At 44.5% G+C, this 23,454-nt stretch overlaps 1 protein-coding gene and 1 pseudogene across 1 annotated transcript in view; one reads left to right on the top strand and one right to left on the bottom strand.

Moving 5' to 3' along the window:
• Positions 1-7,271, bottom strand: part of Pcolce2 (procollagen C-endopeptidase enhancer 2) — a 57,721-nt gene extending 50,450 nt beyond the window's left edge. The window contains exons 1-2 of the mRNA XM_006975179.4: positions 7,041-7,271; positions 6,181-6,289 (exon numbers count right to left, since the gene is read on the bottom strand). Coding sequence (XP_006975241.2) covers positions 6,181-6,289; positions 7,041-7,141 — 210 coding nt within the window. The 5' untranslated portion in view covers positions 7,142-7,271. The remainder of the gene's footprint in view (positions 1-6,180; positions 6,290-7,040) is intronic.
• On the top strand, positions 7,140-22,220 carry LOC102921410 (FUN14 domain-containing protein 1 pseudogene; annotated as a pseudogene).
• The last annotated feature ends 1,234 nt before the right edge of the window (positions 22,221-23,454 follow it).

Below are 23,454 nucleotides of genomic sequence, written 5' to 3'. Positions count from 1 at the left end.
GAGGTCCAGCACAATGGAGCACCTATCCAAGGGAACTCAGTGAATTGTGGTGAATGTTTATATAAGAGATAAATAAGTATGGACACAGCTAATTGTACTACCGAGACAGGAAATTGTGAGTCTTTGCATGGTGTTTATAGACACGATGGTATTAGGCAAGATACAAGTTTTGTTTAGTTTGGGTTTGTTGTACAAAGTACAGAATCTCACTATATAGACCAGGCTGACCCCCAATTTACAGCGTTCTCCTATCTCTGGGATTACAGGTATAAGTGACCACACCCAGCTCAACAAAAGTTGAGCTAACAATTAACAAAAGTTCTTCAGATAGCAGTTTCTCGACCTATGAATGGGTATGTTAACACTTGCCTTACCCAGCTCAGAGAATTAAATGCAAATGAGATAAATGGTTCAATATATGGGAAGGCATGCTGGAAACATATATTATCATCTTAGTAGCATGAATTGCATAAGTATGGTAAATGTTAGCTGGCCAGAATAAAGCAGGTAGCTTATGAAATGGCAGTACACGCTCTGGCTAGGCAGCTGAGGGTCTTTCTGGAGAAGAGTTTTTGAAGTGAACTTCAAACTCGTTGGGTTTTTTTCCTCCCAAGTCAGAGTCATGCTGAAATTAATATTTAAAACTTTAACCGGCTGACTCAATGCTCTTCAAACATTTTTTTACAAATGAGGCAATTACAAATCATACAAACTTGGTTGTTTTAATAGTGACGTGTAACAACTGAGCGCCACACGTGGACTTCTCTATTTGAAAACTGATGTGTAAATTGTGTCCAGCTTAAAACCTAAGAATAACATCATTTTCGCCCATCTCTGCAGACCCAGCATTATCTCGGTAACAGCATCTCCTTTGCACTTTCCGGTACTCTGCTGGACTGTAAGTTCAGGAACTAATTTTAAACAATTCCTGTGCGTGTTCAAGATTTCCCAGAAGGCTCTGGGCTTCAAGTTTCCTGTCATTTACAGTTTCTGTAAGCAAAGCTGCAGCAGTTGACTTTCCTACAAAAGAGTGAAACTGCTTCAAATCATCACGTTTATCTTTAATTCTACTTTGGGGGTTATAAAAAGGAGCAAATGAGTGAAGATATCAAGGAACCACGAATGAGAGATTCCCCAAGTTTGTGCTGAATTTATCCAGAAACTGTTTAACGGGGTGGTGATCTGAATGCCAGGGGCTCCGAAGAGCTAGACCTTCAGGGAGTCTGGGGGGCTTCATCTCACTAGCCCCACACCTCACAGTCATCTCCACAGGCTCACACCACTTCTGACATCACCTAGGCTCGCCTGGGGGGTTGCTGTAAAGGCTTCTGGCCAGTGTTCTGATGAACCACAGAGTCCACTACGTCAGCTGAGTCCTTGCTGGCAGGTGTTCACTGCTCCCTTCTCCCCACTTCCTCTGAGGACCTCAGATACCTCCCATCATCCCCTGCCCATTGTGGCAAAGGAGTACTGTAACCAAGTGTGGCGGTAGTGTGCCAGGATCTGGAGTTTCATCTCTTGCCACAGAGCTTGGCGCATGGTTTGCATGCTTCCATCACTCGGGGTGACGTCAGCCTCACCCCGATCTTTTATTTCAAACCTGCTTACAAGATTGATTTTCACTTTTCCAAGGACTTAGTTGTCGAATCACACTCAGTTCTTGCCCCTTACTACAGAGGCGAGGAATGGCATCCAATGCAGATGTCCATGTGGTTAACTTTCTGTAGAGGTAACATCTACAGGAAGTTAAAAAACACCCACTCTCCTGCCTCCGCCTCCTTCAGCAAATCCTACCGGTGTGCGCCACCACCACCACTGGTGGAGGAGACCTTGATCTGGAGGAGGTGGGAATGGGGGTGGGCTGGGGGGAAGGGGAGGGGGGCAGGAAGGGAGAGAAGAAGGCAATCTGTGGCTGTTATGTAGAACTGAATAGTATTGTAAAATAAAATAAAAATTAAAAAAATAAAGAAACACCCACTCTCATCATGGATTACATAATATTGAACTATTTCATAACCCTCACATCCTCTGATTTAATGTCTAGCCATGTATTTTTTTTTTTTTTTTTAGAACACGCTCAGCCAAATTAATTACTAAAACTTTGTCAACTAAGGCCACCACAAGTTGATGGCCAGAATGATAGGGCTGAGTCATCAACTATGGAGGACTAATATCAGCTTCCCCATTGATAGAGCAGAAGCACACTAAGCTGTCTGGAGCATTCTCAATATGTCTCCACACAAGCAAAATTAATCCCTAAAATTCTCTAGAACTGTTCAAAGGGACATTTTATAATGATGGAAATATTTATACACATGCAGTCACACCTACACAGAGAAAGAGAGAAAGAGAGAGAGAGAGAGAGAGAGAGAGAGAGAGAGGAGAGTGAGAGAGAGAGAGAGAGAAGAGGAGGAAGAAGGGAGAAGGGAGGGGAAAGGAGGGAGGGAGGGAGGAAGAGAGAGAGGGGGGAGGGAGGGAGGGAAAGAGCTATTGAGAACTTAACAGTGGCTACTGTGATTAAGGAAATAAAACATTTCATTTAAATAATCCATGTAGACAGTGTGCTCAACAGTGCTATCATCCAAGAAGTTGCTATAAAATTTCAAATACTAGACTAGAGGCTGGGACTGTAGCTCAGTTGTTCGGCAAGGGCTTTGCTTGTTGAGAACCCTGAGTTCGATTCCCATCTCTCATGGAAGTGGGTTCTATCAGGCCCGTGCTGGTTAGTTTTTGCCAAGTAGACACAACCTGGGGCCAACTAGGAAGTCACCTCAACTGAGGAACTGCTTCCAACTGATGGGCCTAGGGATATCCCTGGGGCATTTTATTCACTGCTAATTGATGTAGGAGGGGCTAGTTCTCAGGGGTGGTGCCATCCCTAGGCAAGGACTGGGCTATATAAGAAAAATAGCTGAGTAAGCCAGGGGAAGCGAGCCCATGAACAGCATTGCTCCATGATCTCTGTTTCTGTTCCTGCATCCAGCTTTCTGCTCAAGTTCCTCAGTGATGGACTGGGAAGTATAAGATGAAATCAACCCTTTTCTCTTCAGATCGGTTTTGGTCAGTGCTTTATCATAGCAACAACAACAACAACAAAAATTAAAACAAGGAAAAATACAAATTTCCAGTATGCAAGCTACACTTCCATAACAGGAAGGCCAAGACAATGGACTGAAACATTTGGTTGTGACAAACTTTAAACCATGCATCAGATTTCTTTCATTTTCTTGCCGATCAAACAGTTCCGTGATAGCCATCTGGTGGTGACATCCACCTTGTTGTGTGTGCACGTCTTCAGCTGGAAGGGTTGGGAGGGGAGGGGACTGTGAAGTCTGATGTTGGTGGAGGATGGCAGTAGCTGGGAGGCAGAGAGAGGATAATCCCTGGGGCAGAAAGAGGGTAATCCCTGCGGCTTGCCTGCCAGTCTATCCAATGGGTGGGATAAGGTTCAGTGAGAGACATTGTCTCACAAAATAAGGTGGAGACGGAAACACTACAGGCCAACCTCTGGCTTCAACTTGCACACATGTACATGTACACCCACATACACATATATGACCATTAACGTAATATAATGTAACATATTGAGTTCCAGGGGAGCAGAAAAGATGGATCAGTTGATGTGACAGTCGATCTCGATTGTCCACATGAGGGACTTATCGTCACAGAGAAGACACACCTCTGGGTGTGTCAATGAGGCTTTAGGTTCTTGGGGTTTCTTGTGAGAGAAGGGTTGTTGTTAGTTTGTCTTTCTGAGAGGATTGTGAGGATGGTCCCCCTCTCCCAGGCACCCCAGATGTACAACCCCAGTGCAGTTTGTGGAAACAGCACTATGCATGATCCTGCCTTCTCTTCCTGTGGGCCCAGTGTGTCTATCCTGTCCTACACTGACATCACATCCTGACTTCCTCAGCTTTCCAGCGTGGACTCCACACCAGCTGCTCTCCGGGGAGCCTCCAGGCTGTCAGTGCCAGATTGAGACTGCTGAGGTGTCCGGTTTAGTTGACTGGGTAGTTAGTGTTGGTTAGTTTTATGTTTCCTCTCCATTGTGTTGACAAGCACTGGTGGCCTCCCCAAACCCCATGACACAAACCAGTCTAATAGATCCCCTTTTAGCACACAGACACGACACACACTCACACAATTGGTTCTGTTCCTCTAGAGAATCCTGTCGGATATAACTGGCTTTGAGAAAATCTTTCTAGACTGCCTCAGGTAAAGCCCCAGCAGAGGTCACCCCTGTCTAGGACAGGGGCCACAAAGGGGACCAGCTGGCACATGGGCCTCTCAGCTGATGCCACGACACCCTGGCTGCCTGCACATCTGCCCGTGAAACACCTGAAGGCAGAAGACGCTACATTTCTTCATCTTTGTTATTATTGCCCTTCTCACTCCGTCCTCTCCTGGATACGTCACAGCATCCCAACACCCCCCACACACACACACACACACTCTGTTCACCCAACACACACACCTTTTGAAGTCCAAGACTCCCTACTCAGACTTACAGGTTGCCTTCAGACTCATGAGCCTCTGGTTCCAATTTCCTCACTTCTCTCCAGACTATGTCCTTTGTTCCTTCTGTCCCAGCCACACTGACCTCCTTGAGTTGTTCTTAAGGCAATTAAACCTCTTCTCCACCCCACCCCTTAACACTCCACACACCCACCCCACCCACCCGTAGGCTTTTTTTTTTTTTTTTTTTTTGGCAACTGCACCTCCTCTGACGCAGAGCCAAGCCCTCCCTGATCCGGAAGCATCCTCCCTGGACACACCCCTCCCCCCTTAAAGTCTGACGGCACAGCAGCAACATGACTGGTATATCCCCCAAATACACAACCAACCACGGATTTTGACTTGTTAGGCACATGATTCTTCTTGGATCACTTTGAACTTGAAACCACTGAGTCATAATTAAAACACAACTATAATATAAAACAACACCATTTTACATTTGTTTCCCAGCCTTATTTCACATTTATTAATATCAGTATTTCAAAGCTGTTTCTGGAACTTCTTTCCTAGCTCCATGTGCTGTAAAGGCACAATGAAGTCTGTACTCACTCATTCACTGAAATCTTACAAGAGCACAGCCATGCACACCTCCCCCCCCCAAAAAAGAGCCAAATTGTATATTACGGAGGGGTCCTCCTCCCAAATCCGCCTGCCAAACGTCACTACACAACAGGTCAAGTTGGGCTTATCAAATTGATGTCTCTATCTAATTCTGTTAGTCCTCAGCTTTCCCATCTATAAAATAGGGGACATACTGATCAAAGGATTCTGGGTTCAGTGAGACGCTTGTGAATTACTTGGCACATAAAAGTACTTAAAACATGGTCCGGGGCTGGGTATGCAGTTCAGTGGCAGAATACTTGTCTAGCATGCATGCATGAGGCCCTGGTGCAACCTCCAGGAACACAAAATACATAACACAACAAAATCCTCACTGGTGGGGGTTACAACCTGATGACATGGACTCTTTGGATGACCAGATAACTTCCCGTGAACAGCAACTAAATGAAGATAGCCAGCGTTACAGCAGCAATGACTGGAACTGTGACTCAGCCAGCTGACTCTAAACTCAGACTTGTATGTACATGAGCTGTGTCTCGATCTGGTTTCTTGCCTTGACTCAGGCTAACAGCAATGACCACCGTGGCGTTTTTTTAAGCCCTCATTAGCATCCTCCATTCTTAGATGCTCTCTAAAGAGAGGTGGCTCCTAAGAAAGGACAATAAATGTCGGCCAGGTGGTGACTGTTGTTCTTCTCCTCCTGAGTATAAAGTGGTCAAAACTACTTTGATCTTTTATTTCCCATGGGGGATTTATGCAGGCATGAAGAGCTTCTCACTTTCAAAGGTCCTCAGCACAGACCTCTGACTGGAAACAGCCTTAATCATGAATCCATAAAACTCAACTCATTCAGGTCCGAGTTTTCAGAAACATCTGCTTGAAGGGTTTCTTCCCTCAAGAAGACCATCATCTTGGGCCTTTTCTAATCACTATTGCAGGACACCACCGGCCCTTAATAAACACCTCCCAAATGAAGCAAATCCAACATTTCACGTTTTCAGGCATCTGCCCCTAACGCAAACCCGGACACCAGGGGGTAAGGGCATCAACGTGCACTCTTTCCATACCCAAGTCCAGAAGAACACCTTTAAAATAAATGCTTACTGTGATTTTCCAAGTACATTTGCTATTTGGAGGGTACATTCCAGGAAAACCTTCACTGCCAATAAATCCAGACTCTCCGGTAAGAACGCCACCACATGTGAACACAGGTCTGGGGAAATAAAAGAGGAGAATACTTTAAATTGAAACATGGTCAAGCAATCTAATGGGAATTTCAAAAAGGTGTACGTGCTGATATGAACGAGTTAATATTACTTAACAAAATCTTGTACCAGGTTAAAAAAAAAATTCTGAAAGCTTGCCAGCTCTTAGAATATTTAAATCATATCCCGACAACTTGCCCAAGTTCATCATTAACTTAAGATAGGTCATATATGTGCATATTTAGTAAAACACCCCACTCAGAGTATTGTATAAATGAATGACTTATCTGGAGAGAGCGGGAGAGGTGATGAGGGCCACTCTGGGAGAGCCGCATGGTTTAAAAGCCATGGTAAATACAAAGTTTGTAGATTCCCAGATTTGGAGACAGGCCTTGTTTTCTCCCCTTTTCGGAAAACTTGGGTTTCTCAGCGCATCCCTCCCCGCGCCCAGGGAAAAAAGGGGGACAGGGGTGGCTGGAGGTGATGTGGGAGTTAGCCATCCCGTAGGTGCTCAGTTAGAAGAGCGGCTCACTGGGTTCGCCTTAGGTTGGCCAAGACTGGGAAGAAAAGAGCACATTCGGGCGCTGGTGTAGCTTGCACCAGCACACAAACCCGCGGGGAGGCGAGGCAAGGGAGAGCGAGCCGCGCCACGTGGTAGCCCTTAGGGGGGGCCGCAGCTCCAAAGTTCGGGGGAGCGGGGCAGCCCGCGGTGGCGAGGTGCGGGGTCAGGGGTGCGGGGAAAGGCGGGGCGGGCGTTACCTCTCTGGGGTCTGCGACCGGGCCAGCTGCGGCGCGGCGGCCAGCAGCAGCAGCAGCAGCAGCAGGCGGCAGAGCGGGATGCAGGCGCTCGCGCCCCCCATGGCCGGCAGCTCACTGCGGCATCCCGCTTGGCGCCCGCAGCCAGGTACCAAGTGCGCCGCGGCCGGCGGGAGGGCGGCTTTTGAAGGCGATCGCGGGCGGCCGACTCCACGCCTAATTTCCCCGGGGGACGCGCCCTGGCAGCCGCGGGCGGCGGCTGAATGTCCCGTTTGTTCTCCGGCGGGAGGGGCCCGGGCCTGTCCCCCGGGGCGCCCGCGGGGGAAGGGAGCCCCGCCAGCGGTACCCAGGGCCAGCCCCGGGGGTGGGGGTGGGGGGGGGTTGCCCCCAGCTTGCTTTTAAGTAAAACGCAGCGGGCCTGCTGGGGAACCCCCAGCTCCTCCTTTGTCTTCTTGGAACTGCAGCCCCAAGGGACAAGTAAAGGGATCCTTCCATAGTGGACCTCCGGCCCTCATTCTTGCTTTAAATTCACACACACACACACACACACACACACACACACACACACACACACACACACACGCTAGAGCCTGTGTTCACGGGGGTGTAACAATGGCTAGAGAGAGTTTTGTGGGCAGATTTCAACATGCGTTTCCAAGCAAGCGATTTGTGAGTGAATTGTCATTAAAGGTCAGATCCTCTCGTCTCACCGCCCACGTCAGGTTCTGGAAACGGTGTTTCTCTGCCGGCATCTCTGTTATTTGAAGAGTTATCCCAACGGCTGGAAAAGGAAACTTTATTGATGAATTAAAAGATCGACGCACTTCAGCCAGAGAACAGTTCTAGCCTTGTGGCGTACGCGAGGCTTTATTTAATGAGAGAAAGATGTCATCCCTTTATGGTAGCACATCACCAGAAAGTCATAAAAGACCGACAAGAGTAGAATGGACTCGACACTCATGGAAGATACAACTTAACTTTGAGGCTTTGTAAGTGTTGTTCCTTTTAAATTATTTTCACCTTCGTTTGGAAAAAAAAACAAACAAACAAACCCAGGCAGTACCTATCAAGACTCCAGCTCTGGGGCTGAAGGACAGCTCAGAGGTTAAGAGTGTTGTTGCTCTTTCAGAGGACTCAAGTTCGGTTCCCAGCATCTGAGTTCGGCAGCTCACAATTACCTGTAATTTCAGCTCCCTGGAATTTAATGGCCTCTGTGGGTACACGCACGCACGCACGCACGCACGCACGCACGCACACACAGGCACAAATAAATATTTTTAAAGGACTAGATTTCTAGTAACGAGTTTGTAATGTTAAGAACTTAACACTCCGGCAGGCAGACTGACTGCAGGCCATAGTCTAAAAGTTGAAAGCCCTCTTCAGAGCTTAGATTGTATTAGCATTTTAAATAATTTTAAAATATCTATTTTATGTGTCTGGGTGCTCTGCCTGCATGTATATCTGTGTACCACATGTGTGCAGTGTTCAGAGGCTAAAAAAGGGCACCAGAGCCCCTGGATCTGGAGTTACAGACAGTTGTGAGCCACCCTGTGGGTGCTGGGAATTGAACCCTGGTCCTCTGGAAGGAAGAGTTGCTGGGACTCTTAATTGCTGAACCATCTCTCTAATCCCTCCGTGACTTAGCATTGTTTTTTAAAAAGCAAGGGGGCGGGGGGAACAAACCTCACCAGGAATTACAACTTTAAAAAAATTCCCTAAATTGACCACACCCTGTATGACATTTTTGTAAAAGGAATTACAGAATTTGGCAGTGTACGTTATATTCTGAAACTTACACCCTCAACTTGTTTTTTTTTTTTTTAAAAAAAAACTTCTTTAAAAGAGCCAAGAGGAAGATAAGCTGTTTATTTTATACACATTCCCAGAATAAGCTATCAGAAAACTCAAGACTTTGTAGATGACTGTTTATTACAAAGTCACAGTTTGGAGTTCTCAAGTGAAAAAATACTGCTCAATTCATTTTCTAGTAATGGTTTGGAGTTTTCATGCCTGAAACTATTTCATTTGTAGGATTTTTAAAAAAAATAAAATAAAATAAATCAGTGTTAGCCATGCATAAATAGAAAACTGCTTGAGTATAAATATACAGAAGTATTTTCTCTTCTTAATTTATGGACTAATGGCCTTGTTTGTATCTCACTAAAAAATAAAAGGTTCTAACATGGATCATTCTGTTGTTGTTGACACTCATAAAAAAGATCTTACCATGTGATTTAAAAAGTTTATAAAGAACCGCATTATTTGCTCTTAAAAACACATATTTGACCTGGAACTACAGTTCTAACCAAAATTATAAACCTTAAATGTCCTGAGATGTTTAATGTGTTAAATTTGAGACAAACTCAAGGGACCTCTGAAGATGTGTGTACACTTCACATGTGAGGTCAGTTTCTGGTGTTTTAGGATGAGGAAATGAGGCAAGAAGGTACAGAAGCTTCTAGAAGGGAGCTGTTGAGAGATGAGAGTCCTGTGGGTAGGTGGACTGAAGGACAGCGGAGTGAGGGGCAGGAGTCCTCCTCACCCGAGTATGTGATACCCTCTCTGACATTGCCTGGTTGCACAAAGACTCAAAGTCATGGGCACATGCACAAACCTACCCGCGAACTGACCGCTTGGAAGGTTAGCGTGCACTGTGCAGAATAGTGGCGTCTGGTGTTGGCCGCTTCATCTCTGGTGGACTCATCGACCTTGTAAACATCTAGAAATGCGCCATAAACTCTAACATGATCACTTACAGGTCAGCATTAGTCTTCTAAAAGATCCGGAATTAAATGTATCTATGAATTCGAAGACAGTGGCAAAAATGAGCAATGATGAACTTTACAGGATGAAGGACCTTCGATGAGCTACTTCAGTGAACAGTTGAAAGAAACCAAAGAAGGTTGCTGATGGAAAGTCTCCACAGTGTGTCCCCTCCTCCCCCTTTGGATTGGATCCAGGGCCTCAACATATTTGAATCATGTATTCTACCTCTGAGGGACACCCCAAGCTCAAGAAAAATGTTTTTCAGTACCAAAATATTTACAGAAGCAATGTATGAATGAAACAAATGAGCCCCTGGAGTGCTCTTCAAAAGTGATTCTGTTAGCTTTACACCCATGAACAAACAAACACACCCACAACAATCAAGTTACAAAGAGTTTTAAAAGGTTAGTCTTACCTTTTCGGAGGTTTTGTTCAACCTGTGAGCGGTTGGCTGTGTTGCTTCCAGCCTGTGGCAGCTATCACAACAGAAACCTGAGGGGGGAGACAGACTGTTCACCTTGTAGAGCGGTGGTTCTCAACCTTCCTGATGCTGAGACCCTTTGGTACACTTCCTCATGTTGTGGGGACCCCCGACCATAAAATTATTTTCACCGCTACTTCATAACTGTAATCTTGCTACTGTTATAAATCGTAATGTAGATTCATATGATGTGCAGGATGGTCTTTGGTGACCCCTGTGAAAGGGTCCTTGGACCCCCAGAGGGGTCAAAACCCACAGGTTGAGAACCACTGTTGAACAGGGAGGAAAAGGTAAAAGGAACAAGAAGGGACCAGGACCCTTACTCCTGTTTCAAGAAGGGTGTGCCTTCGGTTACTGCCTGGTGGACCCTATCTCTTGGAGGCTCTACCACTTCACAGTAGCACGTGGACTGAGGAACTTGACACATAGGCCTTGGGGACCACTCCAGATACAAACAGCAGCAGTGAGAGCCAAAAGTGAAAAGCAGATCTGTAGTTTGTTATGTGGTTTCATCAGGAAAATTCTATTTTAAAAGTTTGCATCGGGGCTGGGAAGAGGACTAGGTGGGAGGAGCGAGGATCTGCGTTCAATCCCCAGCATCTACATAAAAGCTGAGAAGACAAAGCCCGGAGGTCAGAGCCAGGTGGGGCCCTGGCTGGCCACGGTCATTCCGGCTGAAATGGTGAGCTCCCGGCTCAGTGAGAGACTCTGTCTCACAAAACAAGGTAACGTGTTATTGAGGAAGACACCTGGTATCAACCTCTGGCCGTGCATGGAAGCATACATAGATACACATATGTAAATAACATATAACACACATACATAACAAAAAAGTTCATATTGATCCAGTCTTTGTTCATTTTGATAATTAACACTAATTTCAAATATAGTGGATATTTTGTGAATCCAAACAAAATTTGTTTTCTAATTTTCAGGTTCGTATTTTAAGATAAAACCCATGATAATGTTTCAATATCTGCTGTAAATATTTGTAGCTTATTTTAAGAAAATAAGTGGAATTGTACAATTAGTCTTAGGTATGGTATCAGTAATTTCTGACTATCTTTTTTTTTTCCTTTTAAGATGATGTTTAACCCTTAGCCTAGGCTAGCCTAGAATTCACTGTGTATGCAGGCTGACCTTGAGTTATAACAGTCCTCCTGCCTCCCTCAGCCTCCAGAACACTGGATCGCACATATTGTCAGGAACTGTTTTAATCGATGATTGATGAGGAAGGGCCCAGCCCACTGTGGGCAGCAGTATCCTCGGCGGGACTGAATAAGAAGGCAGTTGAGCAGCTAGGGGACAAACTGATGAACAGTGTTCCTCCATGGCCTGCGTTTCACCCTCTGCCTCCAGGCTCATGCCTTGACTTCCCGGCTGACTTTCTTCAAGATTGACTGTTAACTTGAATTGTAACCAAATAATAGACCTTTCCTCTTCTAAACTGATTTGATCACAGCAACAGGAAGCAAATCAGGATACTTGGTGTCTTGGTTGGGGCTTCTATTGCTGTGAAGAGACACCATGACCACAGCAACTCTTATAAAGGAAAACATTTAATTGGGGTGGCTTACAGTTAAGAGGTTCAGTCCATCACCATCATGGTGGGACATGGCAGTGTTATGGTGCTGGAGAGGTAGCTGAGAGTTCTACATCTTGCGCAGGCAACAGGAAGTGGTCTGAGACACTGGGTGTGGCTTGAGCATATATGAAGCTTCAAAGTCCGCCCCCAGTGACACACTTCCTTCAACAAGGCCTTACCCACTCCAACAAAGCCACAACTCCTAATAATGCCACTCTCTTTGGGGCCATCTTCTTTCCAACCACCACACTGGCTTCCTCTGGTTATCTTAAAAGGTGCCTCAAAAACCAATCCAGAGGGCTTTGGATCAGGCTGAGGCTGAGGCTATGAGAGTTTCTGGACTCTCGCCTCTCACTGTTCCAAGCTGTACCTGGAGGAGGTCAGGTGGGCTCTGTGCTCCAACTGTACTTTATTGGTCTTCTGATTTATAAGTGTTATAATATGAGGAAGAAAACAGGCCTGGAAAGCTACCAGTGTGAAGATTCTCTTCGTACAACCTAAGTTAATGATAATACAGCATTCTTGATGTTTCCTTAATATTTTTAATTCTTTAGGGCTATGAAAGTAGGAATTCATTGTGTTCTTTTTGGGAAATATGATAGTGTAGAGTTTTGACAATAATACTGCAGTGCTCAAAATGTCTTTCTTGGATTCAACTTTTTATCTCTTCCATTTAGCTTTTGCTGTTATTATTGTTACTATGATTTTGATGCTGGGGGTTGAACTCAAAGCCTTGTGCCCACTAGTCAAGTGCTCGACACTGAGCAGCATGATCAGCCCCTGAATTCATCTTGAGAAGTGATGTCAACATGTAGGACCTCTGTTAGCTCTGAATTCTGTGCAATACTCGGTCAGCAGATACTCTATGTTCTTTCAAATTTACAATTAAAAGTTCACTTAAAAAATGTGCTACTAGCCCGGAGTAGTGGTGCATGCCTTTGATCTCAGCACTCTAGAGGCAGAGAGGCAAGCAAGTATTTGTGAGTTCAAGGCTAGCCTGGTCTACATAAAGAGATCTAGGATAGCCAGGGCTGCATAGAGAGAAAGACTCTGTCTCAAAAAAAAATTTTTTTTTTTGTGACTATACATTAAGGAAGAGAAGTAAGCTTTCCTTCTGCCCTCCCATTACTCCTACCAAAAGTCCGGTGTTACAGAAGGATTGAGTCGATAACGGCTTCTTAGCCACAAACATGGCCAAGCAGGCAGCAGTTCACAATACCACTTAGAGAAACAGAGAAAAGGACTCAAGGCTTATTACCCAATAATAATGGCCAGAATTTCACCTGGCAAGTGGCCCTTTGAGAGATTCACTGGCATCACTGCCACTAAAACAGCACTAAATACAGTCACTTGGACCTACTGCTGTCATCCCTGCCGCAAGCCTGTTGGGCACTTTCTGCCCTGGGAACTTCCTGCTACCCTCTACAGAATGAAAGCTCAGCACAGGATCCAAGGATTCATCTAAGTGCATAGGATGGGTACTGTGCGTGTCACCCTCCTGCATCTCAGCTCCAAGGCAGGTTGAATCTCAGCACGTGGGGAATGAGGGTCACGCACTGTTGAAATCCTACCCCTTTCAAAAACCAGTGGACAGGCATGAGAATAATTACATCCATGCCAGGGATCTGCATAGCTCAATTGAGCTCATCTTCCTCACTGAGGAAAGCCCTGAAGGGGTGTCTTCCGGTGTACTTCCAAGGTAATGTGTTTGAAATAGAAGCAGCTGCATTCACCTGCACAGGTGAGGCTGGGCCAGTCATAGGCAGCCAGGCGAAGCTAGACAAGCTGAACTCAAAGGAGGCCCTCCATGACGGATCGTCACTGCTGTTACCATCACTACAGCATCGTGGAAGCAGCTACCTCGACCTTCCACTGAGCACTCAGTGTATAACCGGAGCCACGCTGAGTCCTGCACAGTAACATTTCACTTGGTTTTCCTTTCCTTTTTAAAAAATGTCTACGTATTAATTTCATTTTTTTTCTTTTGTTGAAAATAGATTTTTCTCATACAATGTATCCTGATTATAGTTTCCCATCCCTCTCCTCCTCCAAGTTTCTCCCCCACCTTCCCTGCCCTCCGGATCCATTCCATTTCTGTCTCTCATTAGAAAAGAACAGGCTTCTAAGAGATAACAACCGAACATGACAACATAAAATATAATAAGATGGACTTGCTTCTGTTTTCAAGTCTCGGAGGTAAGAGTGCTTGCTGTCATTTTACAGGCAGGGATTCTAAGATCTGAAGCAGTTAGCCATTAATTTGTGTAAATGAAAAGCTGGGATTTGAACCCAGGCTGACTGAAAAAACAAGCTTGTAATCAGTACTGTAAGCTAACCCATCACGACCTCTATGAGGATGCAAAATGCTCAGGACACTTGGAGACAGTGGGTGCTAATGGCCTGGCAGATGCTGTTTGCCTTCCCAGAATCCCTCCCGAGAGAAACCACCCCTCCTTGTGCTTTGTGGTTCTGTGAACACTAAGCCTATTCACTACTCAGGCACCCAGGTAGGGAATGTGACCAAGGACTGAATGAGAGCGCTCACTCAAGGTTTTTAATTATCTATTTTTGTCTCCTCTTTAATCCCCTGGAAGTAGTGTGGAAGCAAACATTTCCAGGACCAAACCTGAGGTCAGTGTTTCAGAACAACAGACCACATAAGCCTTCCTTGTGGAGCTGGAGTTCCAAGAATTACAAGGACTACTGAGAACTCAAGAGTTCTACCATGTAGTACTGAGAAGTCATGAATGGAAGATATAAGGATAATCAAAGCATTAATGCTAGCTGGTTATGGTTGGCAGTTGGATCATGAGCTCAAGGCCAGTTTGGCCTCCATCAAACCAAATCCTAGACAAGTAGCTCAGTGCTTGCATGCAAGTGCTATATAATGCTTGCATGTGCAAGACCCTGGCTTTGCAAATAACAATAATATTATTAATAATAAAAAAGCCAATTATGTAGACCATGAGTGACAATGAGGAGTATGACATATAGAAAAAAACACCATGGAATCAAACCCAAATGCCTTGGAATTGTCTCGCTGTGTTGACTTGTAGAGACAGACTTTTGCCTGTAGGAGGGATTAGCGTCAGCTGCCTGTAACACAGATCTTCTTACTGCACAGGTGTATTTACCACACGGGAACAGCCTCATCCTATAGACGGACAGCGAGTCAGTGAGTATGTTGTAGCTGGCTAGCCTGGCCGTCTCTCTGGCCTCGCTATTTCTCATAACCTTGACTCATAGCAAGCTAGCATTTGTCTGCAAGAAAGGCAGTGCAATAGGGCCCCCTAAGGTGAAGACAAGGACAGCAGAGATGAGCCACCGAGCTGGCTGGTGAGAAGAAGCCAGGAGTCTGGAACAAGACATACTCAGAGTAGCAGGAGCCCTTATCCAGGATCCCCTCTCCCTCAGATCCTCCTCACTCAGGGATTCTAGAAGGTTGGAGCAGAGTTTGGTGGAAATACCTGAATCCTAGCCACACCAAGGAATAACAACAAACTGGCTTTTCAGCTGTGTAGTTTCATCTCTTTGTGTGTGTGTGTGTGTGTGTTGGAGGATGCCTTAAGTAAAAGTATCCTTCAATATAAAGGAAATAACTTCTGTCTTAGGGTTTCTATTGCTGTGAAGAGACACCATGACTATGGCAACTCTTTTTTTTTTTTTCATAGCAGGGTTTCTCTGTGTAGCCTTGGCTGTCCTGGAACACATTCTGTTGACCAGGCTGGCCTCGAACTCAGAGATCTGCCTGCCTCTGCCTCCCGAGTGCTGGGATTAAAGGCATGTTGTCACCATGCCAGGCTTAACTACAGCAACTCTTACAAAGGAAAACATTTAATTGAGGTGGCTCGCTTACAGTTTCAGAGGTTCAGTTCATTGTCATCATGATGGGGAGCATGGTGTCAGGGAGTATGACTTCGTGGTGCTGGAGCTGAGAGTCCTACATCTTGATTGGCAGGCAACAGGAAGTGGCCTGTCTCACTGGGTGTGGCTTGAGCACATATGAGACCTCAAAGCCTGCCTCTGCAGTGACACACTTCCCTTCAATACAACCACACCTACTCCAACAAGGCCACACTTCCTAAAAGTGTCGCCCCCTTCAGGGGGCATTTTCTTTCAAGCCATCACATCTGCTCATTATGTAAAATCTGGAAATTAAAAAGAAAGAAAGACAAAATGACCCCCAAGACATCCAGAGACAGCACTGGAACCACATTGGCCCCATTTACTTGTCCCTCTCCTGAACTACTATTTGGAGAACTTTATTGTCATCAAGGGCACAGTTGACAATTAGACAACCTGGCCAATTTACCTGGCTGTTCATTTTCAACTCAAGGAAAAACATGGCAGTCATTGCTCACTGAACACCTGGAGAGAAAGAGTTGGGTTCTCTATTTGAGCCTGGATTCTTATTACATTGCAAGATTGCTTTAGGGCTGCCATTTATGAAAAAGTAGGATTATAAAAAAGGAATTATCCAAATAAATATTATATGAAAACAAAGGGATTAGAGCTGTGAGACTGAGTAATTAAAGGATACTTTGTAACTTAGAACTTGAGAGAAAAGTACTACAGCATTTGCAAACGTGTGTACTTACGTATATTCACATGTAAAATTATGCTTAGGATCATAGTCACAAATCTACAATATATAGTCACAAATCTACAATATACAGTCACAAATCTACAATATATAGTCACAAATCTACAATATATAGTCACAAATCTACAATATACAGTCACAAATCTACACTATACAGTCACAAATCTACAATATATAGTCACAAATCTACAATATACAGTCACAAATCTACAATATACAGTCACAAATCTACAATATATAGTCACAAATCGACAATATATAGTCACAAATCTACAATATATAGTCACAAATCTACAATATATAGTCACAAATCTACAATATACAGTCACAAATCTACACTATAATAAAACAGGTTTATAGCTTACATCAGTTCCTTTGCTCTCAGAATTCAGAAAATATTTTATAGCCCTGTAAAAGCTGGTGAAATAATCCCAACAAAAACTTCATTTTTCCTAAGAAAGGAGAACTGTGAATACACATTTTTGCTAAGATAATTTCAAAAGAAGATACACAGGAGGAAAGCGTCATTCTCAATATAGGAACATATTAAGCAATGTCAATAAACTTGAACATTAGCACAAACTTATCACGGGTATCAAATGGTTGTTAATTTTAAACCCTGGTGCTAGGCCTGCCTGTTCAACTGAACTTAATCAGAACATACTTCTTGCTTGACTCCTTATTTTCCCTTTGGGGATATTAGGATTGATGCTTCATAGCTGGGGGATGTTGGCCAGACACTAACCGCCGTGGTCTCTCGACCCACGGCTCTCGGCTAACTGTGCGAATGGGAAGCGCCCACAGCAGACACACCCTCTCTGTGCCTGGAGCTGGCAGTTGGCTCTGTTTCCTTGATTGGCAATGTTTCCATGGCAGTGTCTAGACACTTGGTTGTTGCTGCTGTTATTGCTGGTTTGTTTTCCTTTTATTTTTGTGGTATATTAGTTCCAAACTGAGACTGCTCATCCACCTGCCCATTTTCTCTTCCAATTGTTTTTTTACCATTCACTAATATCTGATTAGATTTCAGTTCAGGCTAATCCAAATCTTCTTTCTTCAGTCCCCCAGTCCCTCCCTCTCTCAGTTCCTCCCTCCCTCCTTCCCTCCCTCCCTCCTTCCCTCCCTCCCTCCTTCCCTCCTTCGCTCCCTCCCTCCCTTCCGTTTTTCTGTTATTAGGAGCCTGTTCAATGCCAAGTGCTACAGCAGGCCCTGGAGATGCACCGAGCACAGTAGAACAGGCCTGGTGCCCACACTCCTTGTGGAGAATGCCTGTAAAGTCTATTTTTTAGGAGATGGCTCAGTCAGTAACATGCTGGCCTCTCGAGCATGAGGACCCGAGTTCAATCCCCAGCACCCATGTAAAAAGCCAGACGTAGTGGCACACACAGGAAGTGGACACTCGCCAGTCCAGCCGAATTGACACACTCCAGGCCGATGAGAAACCCTGTCTCAAAAAGGAGGTGAATGACATCCTTGAGGATGAGACCTGAGGTCGTCCTTTGCCTTCTACAGACACTCCCATCGTTGCCACCTCCCACTTTTAAAAGAGGGATTTATTTTCAAATAGCCTCATTCACTTTGCAATGTGTAGGTTTGGTTCTCTGAGGAGCAAACACCAAGATAGAATCAGACTGGCCGGACAAATGCCTCCGAGAGCCTGAGACTCCAAGGATTCTGCCCTCAGAGTGGAGTCAGAGGAACAAAGGGGAACAGAGCTCCAGGGCTGCTGCAGCCTGGGCAGAAGTTTGCCCACAGCAGTGAAGGATGCTAGCAAGAAGATGGCCCAGCGACAGGGAGGCTGTGCAGGCTACGGATGATGGTGGATAGAAAGTGTAGCATTGGCATGCCCGAAGCTGTGGATCCCAGTGTGTGGTGGGCAGGGCTGCCAGCCAATGACAGTCCTTACAGCAGGTTTTTTTGCCCTGGAAGGAGAAGGATGTGGTGCACTGGCTGGACGCTAGGGTTTCATCCTAACGGGCAGCTTTGCTTTCCATGCCTTGGAGTGGGCGGGGGGAGGGGGGGTAGAAGGGGCAGAAGCTGCCCTGTGAAGGCTGCAGGTATCAGAACTCTGTGTCTTAGCTCTCTCTCTTTCCTGTGCTCATCTGTGCCCTCTGTCTCACTAGGGAGGTCTCAGCATTGAAAGTGTAATGGCTTCTGTGGAGGGCTGGTGGTGGTCGGGCTTGTCTCAGGTGCCTAGGGATTCACTTCCCTGTCCACTTTTGTCCTCTAGCAGTCACCGACAGAGGACACCTTTACCATCTGCCTCCTCTAGCTGCTCAGGTTGTGTCCTTCTTGAGTCTCAAATCTAGGGACAACCATGGGTTATGTTTCTTATTTTTTTTTTAAAAAAAGTAAGAAATAAACACTCGCCGGGCGGTGGTGGCACACGCCTTTAATCCCAGCACTCAGGAGGCAGAGCCAGGTGGATCTCTGTGAGTTCGAGGCCAGCCTGGACTACCAAGGGAGTCCCAGGAAAGGCGCAAAGCTACACAGAGAAACCCTGTCTCGAAAAACCAAAAAAAAAAAAAAAAAAAAAAGAAATAAACACTCAATCTTCCCTACACTATCACTAAAAACACAAGAGCTGTACTAGAAGAAAAGCGAGACTAGTCACTTTAATCTATCTAGTGACAGTACCATAGACTCGGGGGTTTACAAACAGTGAACATTTGTTTCTCCTAGTTCTAGAATCTGGGAAGTTTGTGTTGAGGCTGTCATAGTCTGCGGATGTCAACTGACTCTCATGGGTGGCACTTTTCCACGGTGTCTTTGCTATCAGGTACTAATCCCAGTCCTGAGCTCCATTCCTTATCACCCCATCACCCTCAAAAAGACGCCCCCTGCCCCCTAGGCCCAGTATCTGCAGAGGTTGGGGTTTTCACTTCTAAATTTTGAGGGGAATGCAAACATTTAGACCATAGGACCATGCAGGAAAAATGAACTTGAAAAACTACAAAGCCATGTGAATAGCTCCAGAATCATTATAACCCACCCACACGTGACTGAGCCCAACCTTGGGTTACCCTCTTGTCAAAGAATTCTAGCAAGTCTGAAAACATCTTGAATATCTCCACCAGCAGCATAATAGACACATAACTCCACCCTCAACATCATCATTACTGCCAAGAGAATTTGGAAATTAAAAACAAAACAATGCTCTATTTAAGGCAAAAACAGTCAACAAACAAGACAAACCACTAAGAATCCAAGTAGTTAGTGCTTGAAGATCTGGTAGTTGGTGGGCAGCAAAGCCTATAGGCACTCCTATTCCCAGTGAGGTACAATAAGACAAGGAAGGCTGGCATGGCCTGGCCTTGGCAAACATGGGCACGGAGAGGGCAGAAATCAGTGGCAGAGAAGAGAGAAGGAACACTCCCTAGCCTGTGGGAGTCTTTCAAGGTGGCGGGTATCCTCTGGCGCCCTCCAAAAACTAAGTTAAGCTTCGCTCCTGTGGGAATGAAGAGGAAACCTTCTGGGGCTCTGCTTATGGGCACGATGGGCAGAAACAGGTCCTTTTGGAACATTTGAGTGATGCTAGTCACTTGGAGCAAGCAGTGTTGAACTGCTTCAGAGAATTGGCCACAGCACATGTAGTGTTGACCCAGGGCTTAACTGTCAACTCTTTCTTAGAACAGTTCCCAGACTGCCCATCTAGACTCTTAGCCTGAATCAGTCTGGGTGAATGGCTCTGGGTGTCACTCAACTCAGGGGCTCCCAGGCTTGGGAACAGGAAATCTTGCACTGATTTTTGTAGTAACTATTGTCAAATTCTGCTCTCGGGTAAGGAGCTCAATGGGCACGTGGCTGAACCAAGGGTCACTGGATCCCTTTGTCCCCTTCCCAATGCTACCATATTGGAAAAAAAAATCTCCATTTTCTGTTTTTATTATTAATTGGCTGTTTTAATTGGCTTATTGAATACAGGTGGTTGAACTTGACTTCTTGGGGTATAGATGGTGACCCCAAATTCAGTAATAGGCAGCTCTGGGGAAAAAAACTTGAAGAAATAAGTGGAAGTTGATGAGTAGTTTCCAAGCATTTTGTACATTTTTACTGGGCAACCGAATTTGTTCATTAGAAGCAATTTTTCTCTTCATTAACATGGGAAATGGTGTGGTACAGTTAACATGACCAGTAGTAGAATAAGATTCCATTAATAGATGCAGAAAGAAAGAATTTAATACATCAGATGATTTTCTAAAGTTAGTCTCAAAACCATCTTTGTAAATAGACCTGATTAAGTGCCGTGTCTTGATGTCCTCATCATGTTGACATTTCCTATTTCCAAATCAGAGGGTGGCCAACTCCAAGTCTTGAGCTAGTCCATTAAAAATAACAAGAACATGATTTTATTGTCTCTTCAATGGGACAATAAAACCATGGCTCCTGGTTTTATCTTAAGGCTAGAATAAAGATTTGGTGAAGAAAACCTACCATGAGACTATGTCATCTTGTGTTCAACCCCATGCTGCCTAACAGGAAAATGATGCAAACTCCTATGAGGAAAGCTAAAGTGAATTGGCTCTCATAACTTAAAGGTGGATCTTGGTTCCAATGATGTGACTGGAACCTAGCCAGTCTCTCACTGCTTTTGTCTCTTCCCTGTTGGTTCAGTTTCAAGTTACTGCCTCCTCAGTTCACAAAATGCCTGTAGCAGTAGCAGACTTCAGGTCTATTAGATAAGATGTAGTAATTGGGAAATCACCCCCCAACCAGCGGCAGGTGGTTTCAGAGAGCCTGGAACCCCCTTCCCCAAGACGATGAGAAAGCAGTGACAAGTCATCTGGAGTGCTGGACTTAACTGAGTGTGCAAGAAGACATCACTGGTGGAACTGAGTATTTGGCCCCAGTCCGGGACCTAAGCTAGAAAAATACTCAGTAGCTCCCCAGGTTGTAATAGGTGCCTTGACTGTCCGGTGTGCAAGAACTGGGTTCCAGAAGAATAAAAAACTTTCAGCAAGCGGTAGATGGTAGCTTCCTACTACAGATCGCCAGTCATGGCGGCTTTGTGCAAATCAATCAGAAGACAGTTGAAAAAGAGGCAAACAAAGCCAAAGACAGATTAAGAAACAAGAGAGTAATGCAACCTCTGAAATCAACGCATTTGAAGCAACAGAATTTTTCAGTCAGAACATTGTGACAGTTATTGACTTTGTGGGTGGCTTTTGCCAGGCCTCCCATATTAAGGACTCAAAATCCCTGTCTTGATCCAACCGTAAGAAGAGAAGTGGTGGCCACAGGGTGATCATCTCTCAGGAACATATGTCGTCAGAGTCCCCAGAGCAAGAAACAACAATGAGCCGCATAATAGCAAAGGCCAACAGCTTAGCATTTTGCCATCTGAAGTTTGGGAAGCTAGTATCTGCTAGAGGACAACCTATGTGGTGTGTGAACAACAGCATTCTTGAGCAAATCGTGGCTTCTGCAATTCTTTAAAAAATTACATTTGTTTAGAAACTAGCCTATAAAAATTATCATTGGATATAGATATGGAGAGAGAAAAAAGCTATTGTGTGTACTGTCCAATGAAATACTGTCCTTTTTTTATTTAAATGGTTCTATTTTGTTCTTTACTGTATAGTGCCAATAATTAAAACCTACTCTCATAACTTCAATATTAGATCTGACTTTTTAAAAGATGTGTTTGCAATAAACTGAAGAATTGTGGTGTCCTTTTGTGGAAGGCCTTAGAAACAATAGAATTATTAAGATACTAAACTCTTCCAATGAACCGATGTTGAGATTGTTTTTCCCAGGTTCTTACTTTGCTTATATACAATCTTTACATTAAAGAAGGCTCTTGTAAGAATATACTACATGTCTACAGTGATTTTTCCTTCTCTGATGTTTACGGTTTTAAAAATATTTCCTTGTATGTTCTCATTTTTCAGATTTGTTTTGTTTGATTTATTTTTCCTGACAGCCTGGAAAGAACTAATTATTTTGGGAGTACATATTGGTTTTATTAACCCATTTTATCCTCCCCATTGATACATTTATTAACTTCAAATGCATCTTGTTCTTTATTTCTAAAAACCCTAATTCTAATTTCGGCCTCTTCTTCACCAAAAGGTACAAATTGTTTTAAAATACTTAAATGTGTAATATGAATTTACTGTCTGAAAAATTGTGATTTTTCTGTGTAATCATAAAATTAAAGCTGAAATAGAACTCATTGCTTGACTGTGTGATGTAAGCATTGAGGCTCACGGGTGCTGTTAGCATCATGTTGTTTGAATGTCAGGGCCAGTTTGCTTGTTTCTCAGGGCCAGCATCACACTTGCTCAGAGCTTCCCTTGTCCACGAACTTTCAGTGTTTAGTCTTGCCTGAGAGTTCTAGGTTGGCATTAGGGAAAACAGAATTGTGTAGTCTGGAATCTTCAGACCAGAAGGACTACAACTATTCCAACTATGCCCCTTTATTAGGAGATCCTCATACTATATTCTATGTATTATAAACATAGAGCATTCCATATTTTTGGTATCAGTTATAAGCTGCATGCATTTTCTGTGTTAAATGCCTTTATATTGAATGTGGGACTGATTTTTAATTTCTTATTTTTCATTAGTACCTCAGATATAATGCTAAATAAAAATCAGTTTCTTAATATGAAACAGTAATTATCCCTTTCCTGGGACTTATTTACGAATCACATCCCGTTTTATTGGCTCTGTTCAGATGTTGCTCCATCCCTACACCAGTTATTGTAACCAAAAGTGACAATCTTCAGTGGCCGCAGTCAATGGGGAGGTATGTAACTTGCCAAAGTGCTAAGAATAAGAGACTGACTGCTCATTTCTAAATGGAACATCTCTCTCAACCCCAAACCCCACACCATCATCACCAAGGATCAGGGAACATAGAGGAAGAAGAGGCGGAAAGAATGTAAGAGCTGGAGGCTGGGGAGGAGAGCTGTGGCGTGGTGTCCTCTGGGAGGGCAGGACTATCTCGCTCATGAGCTCACAGCAGCTGGGCTGACCT

This window comes from Peromyscus maniculatus, chromosome 7 (genome assembly GCF_049852395.1).
Source record: "Peromyscus maniculatus bairdii isolate BWxNUB_F1_BW_parent chromosome 7, HU_Pman_BW_mat_3.1, whole genome shotgun sequence".
Lineage (NCBI taxonomy): Eukaryota > Metazoa > Chordata > Mammalia > Rodentia > Cricetidae > Peromyscus > Peromyscus maniculatus.
Note: the sequence above shows the minus strand (reverse complement) of the source record. Positions and strands in the feature narration are given on the sequence as shown.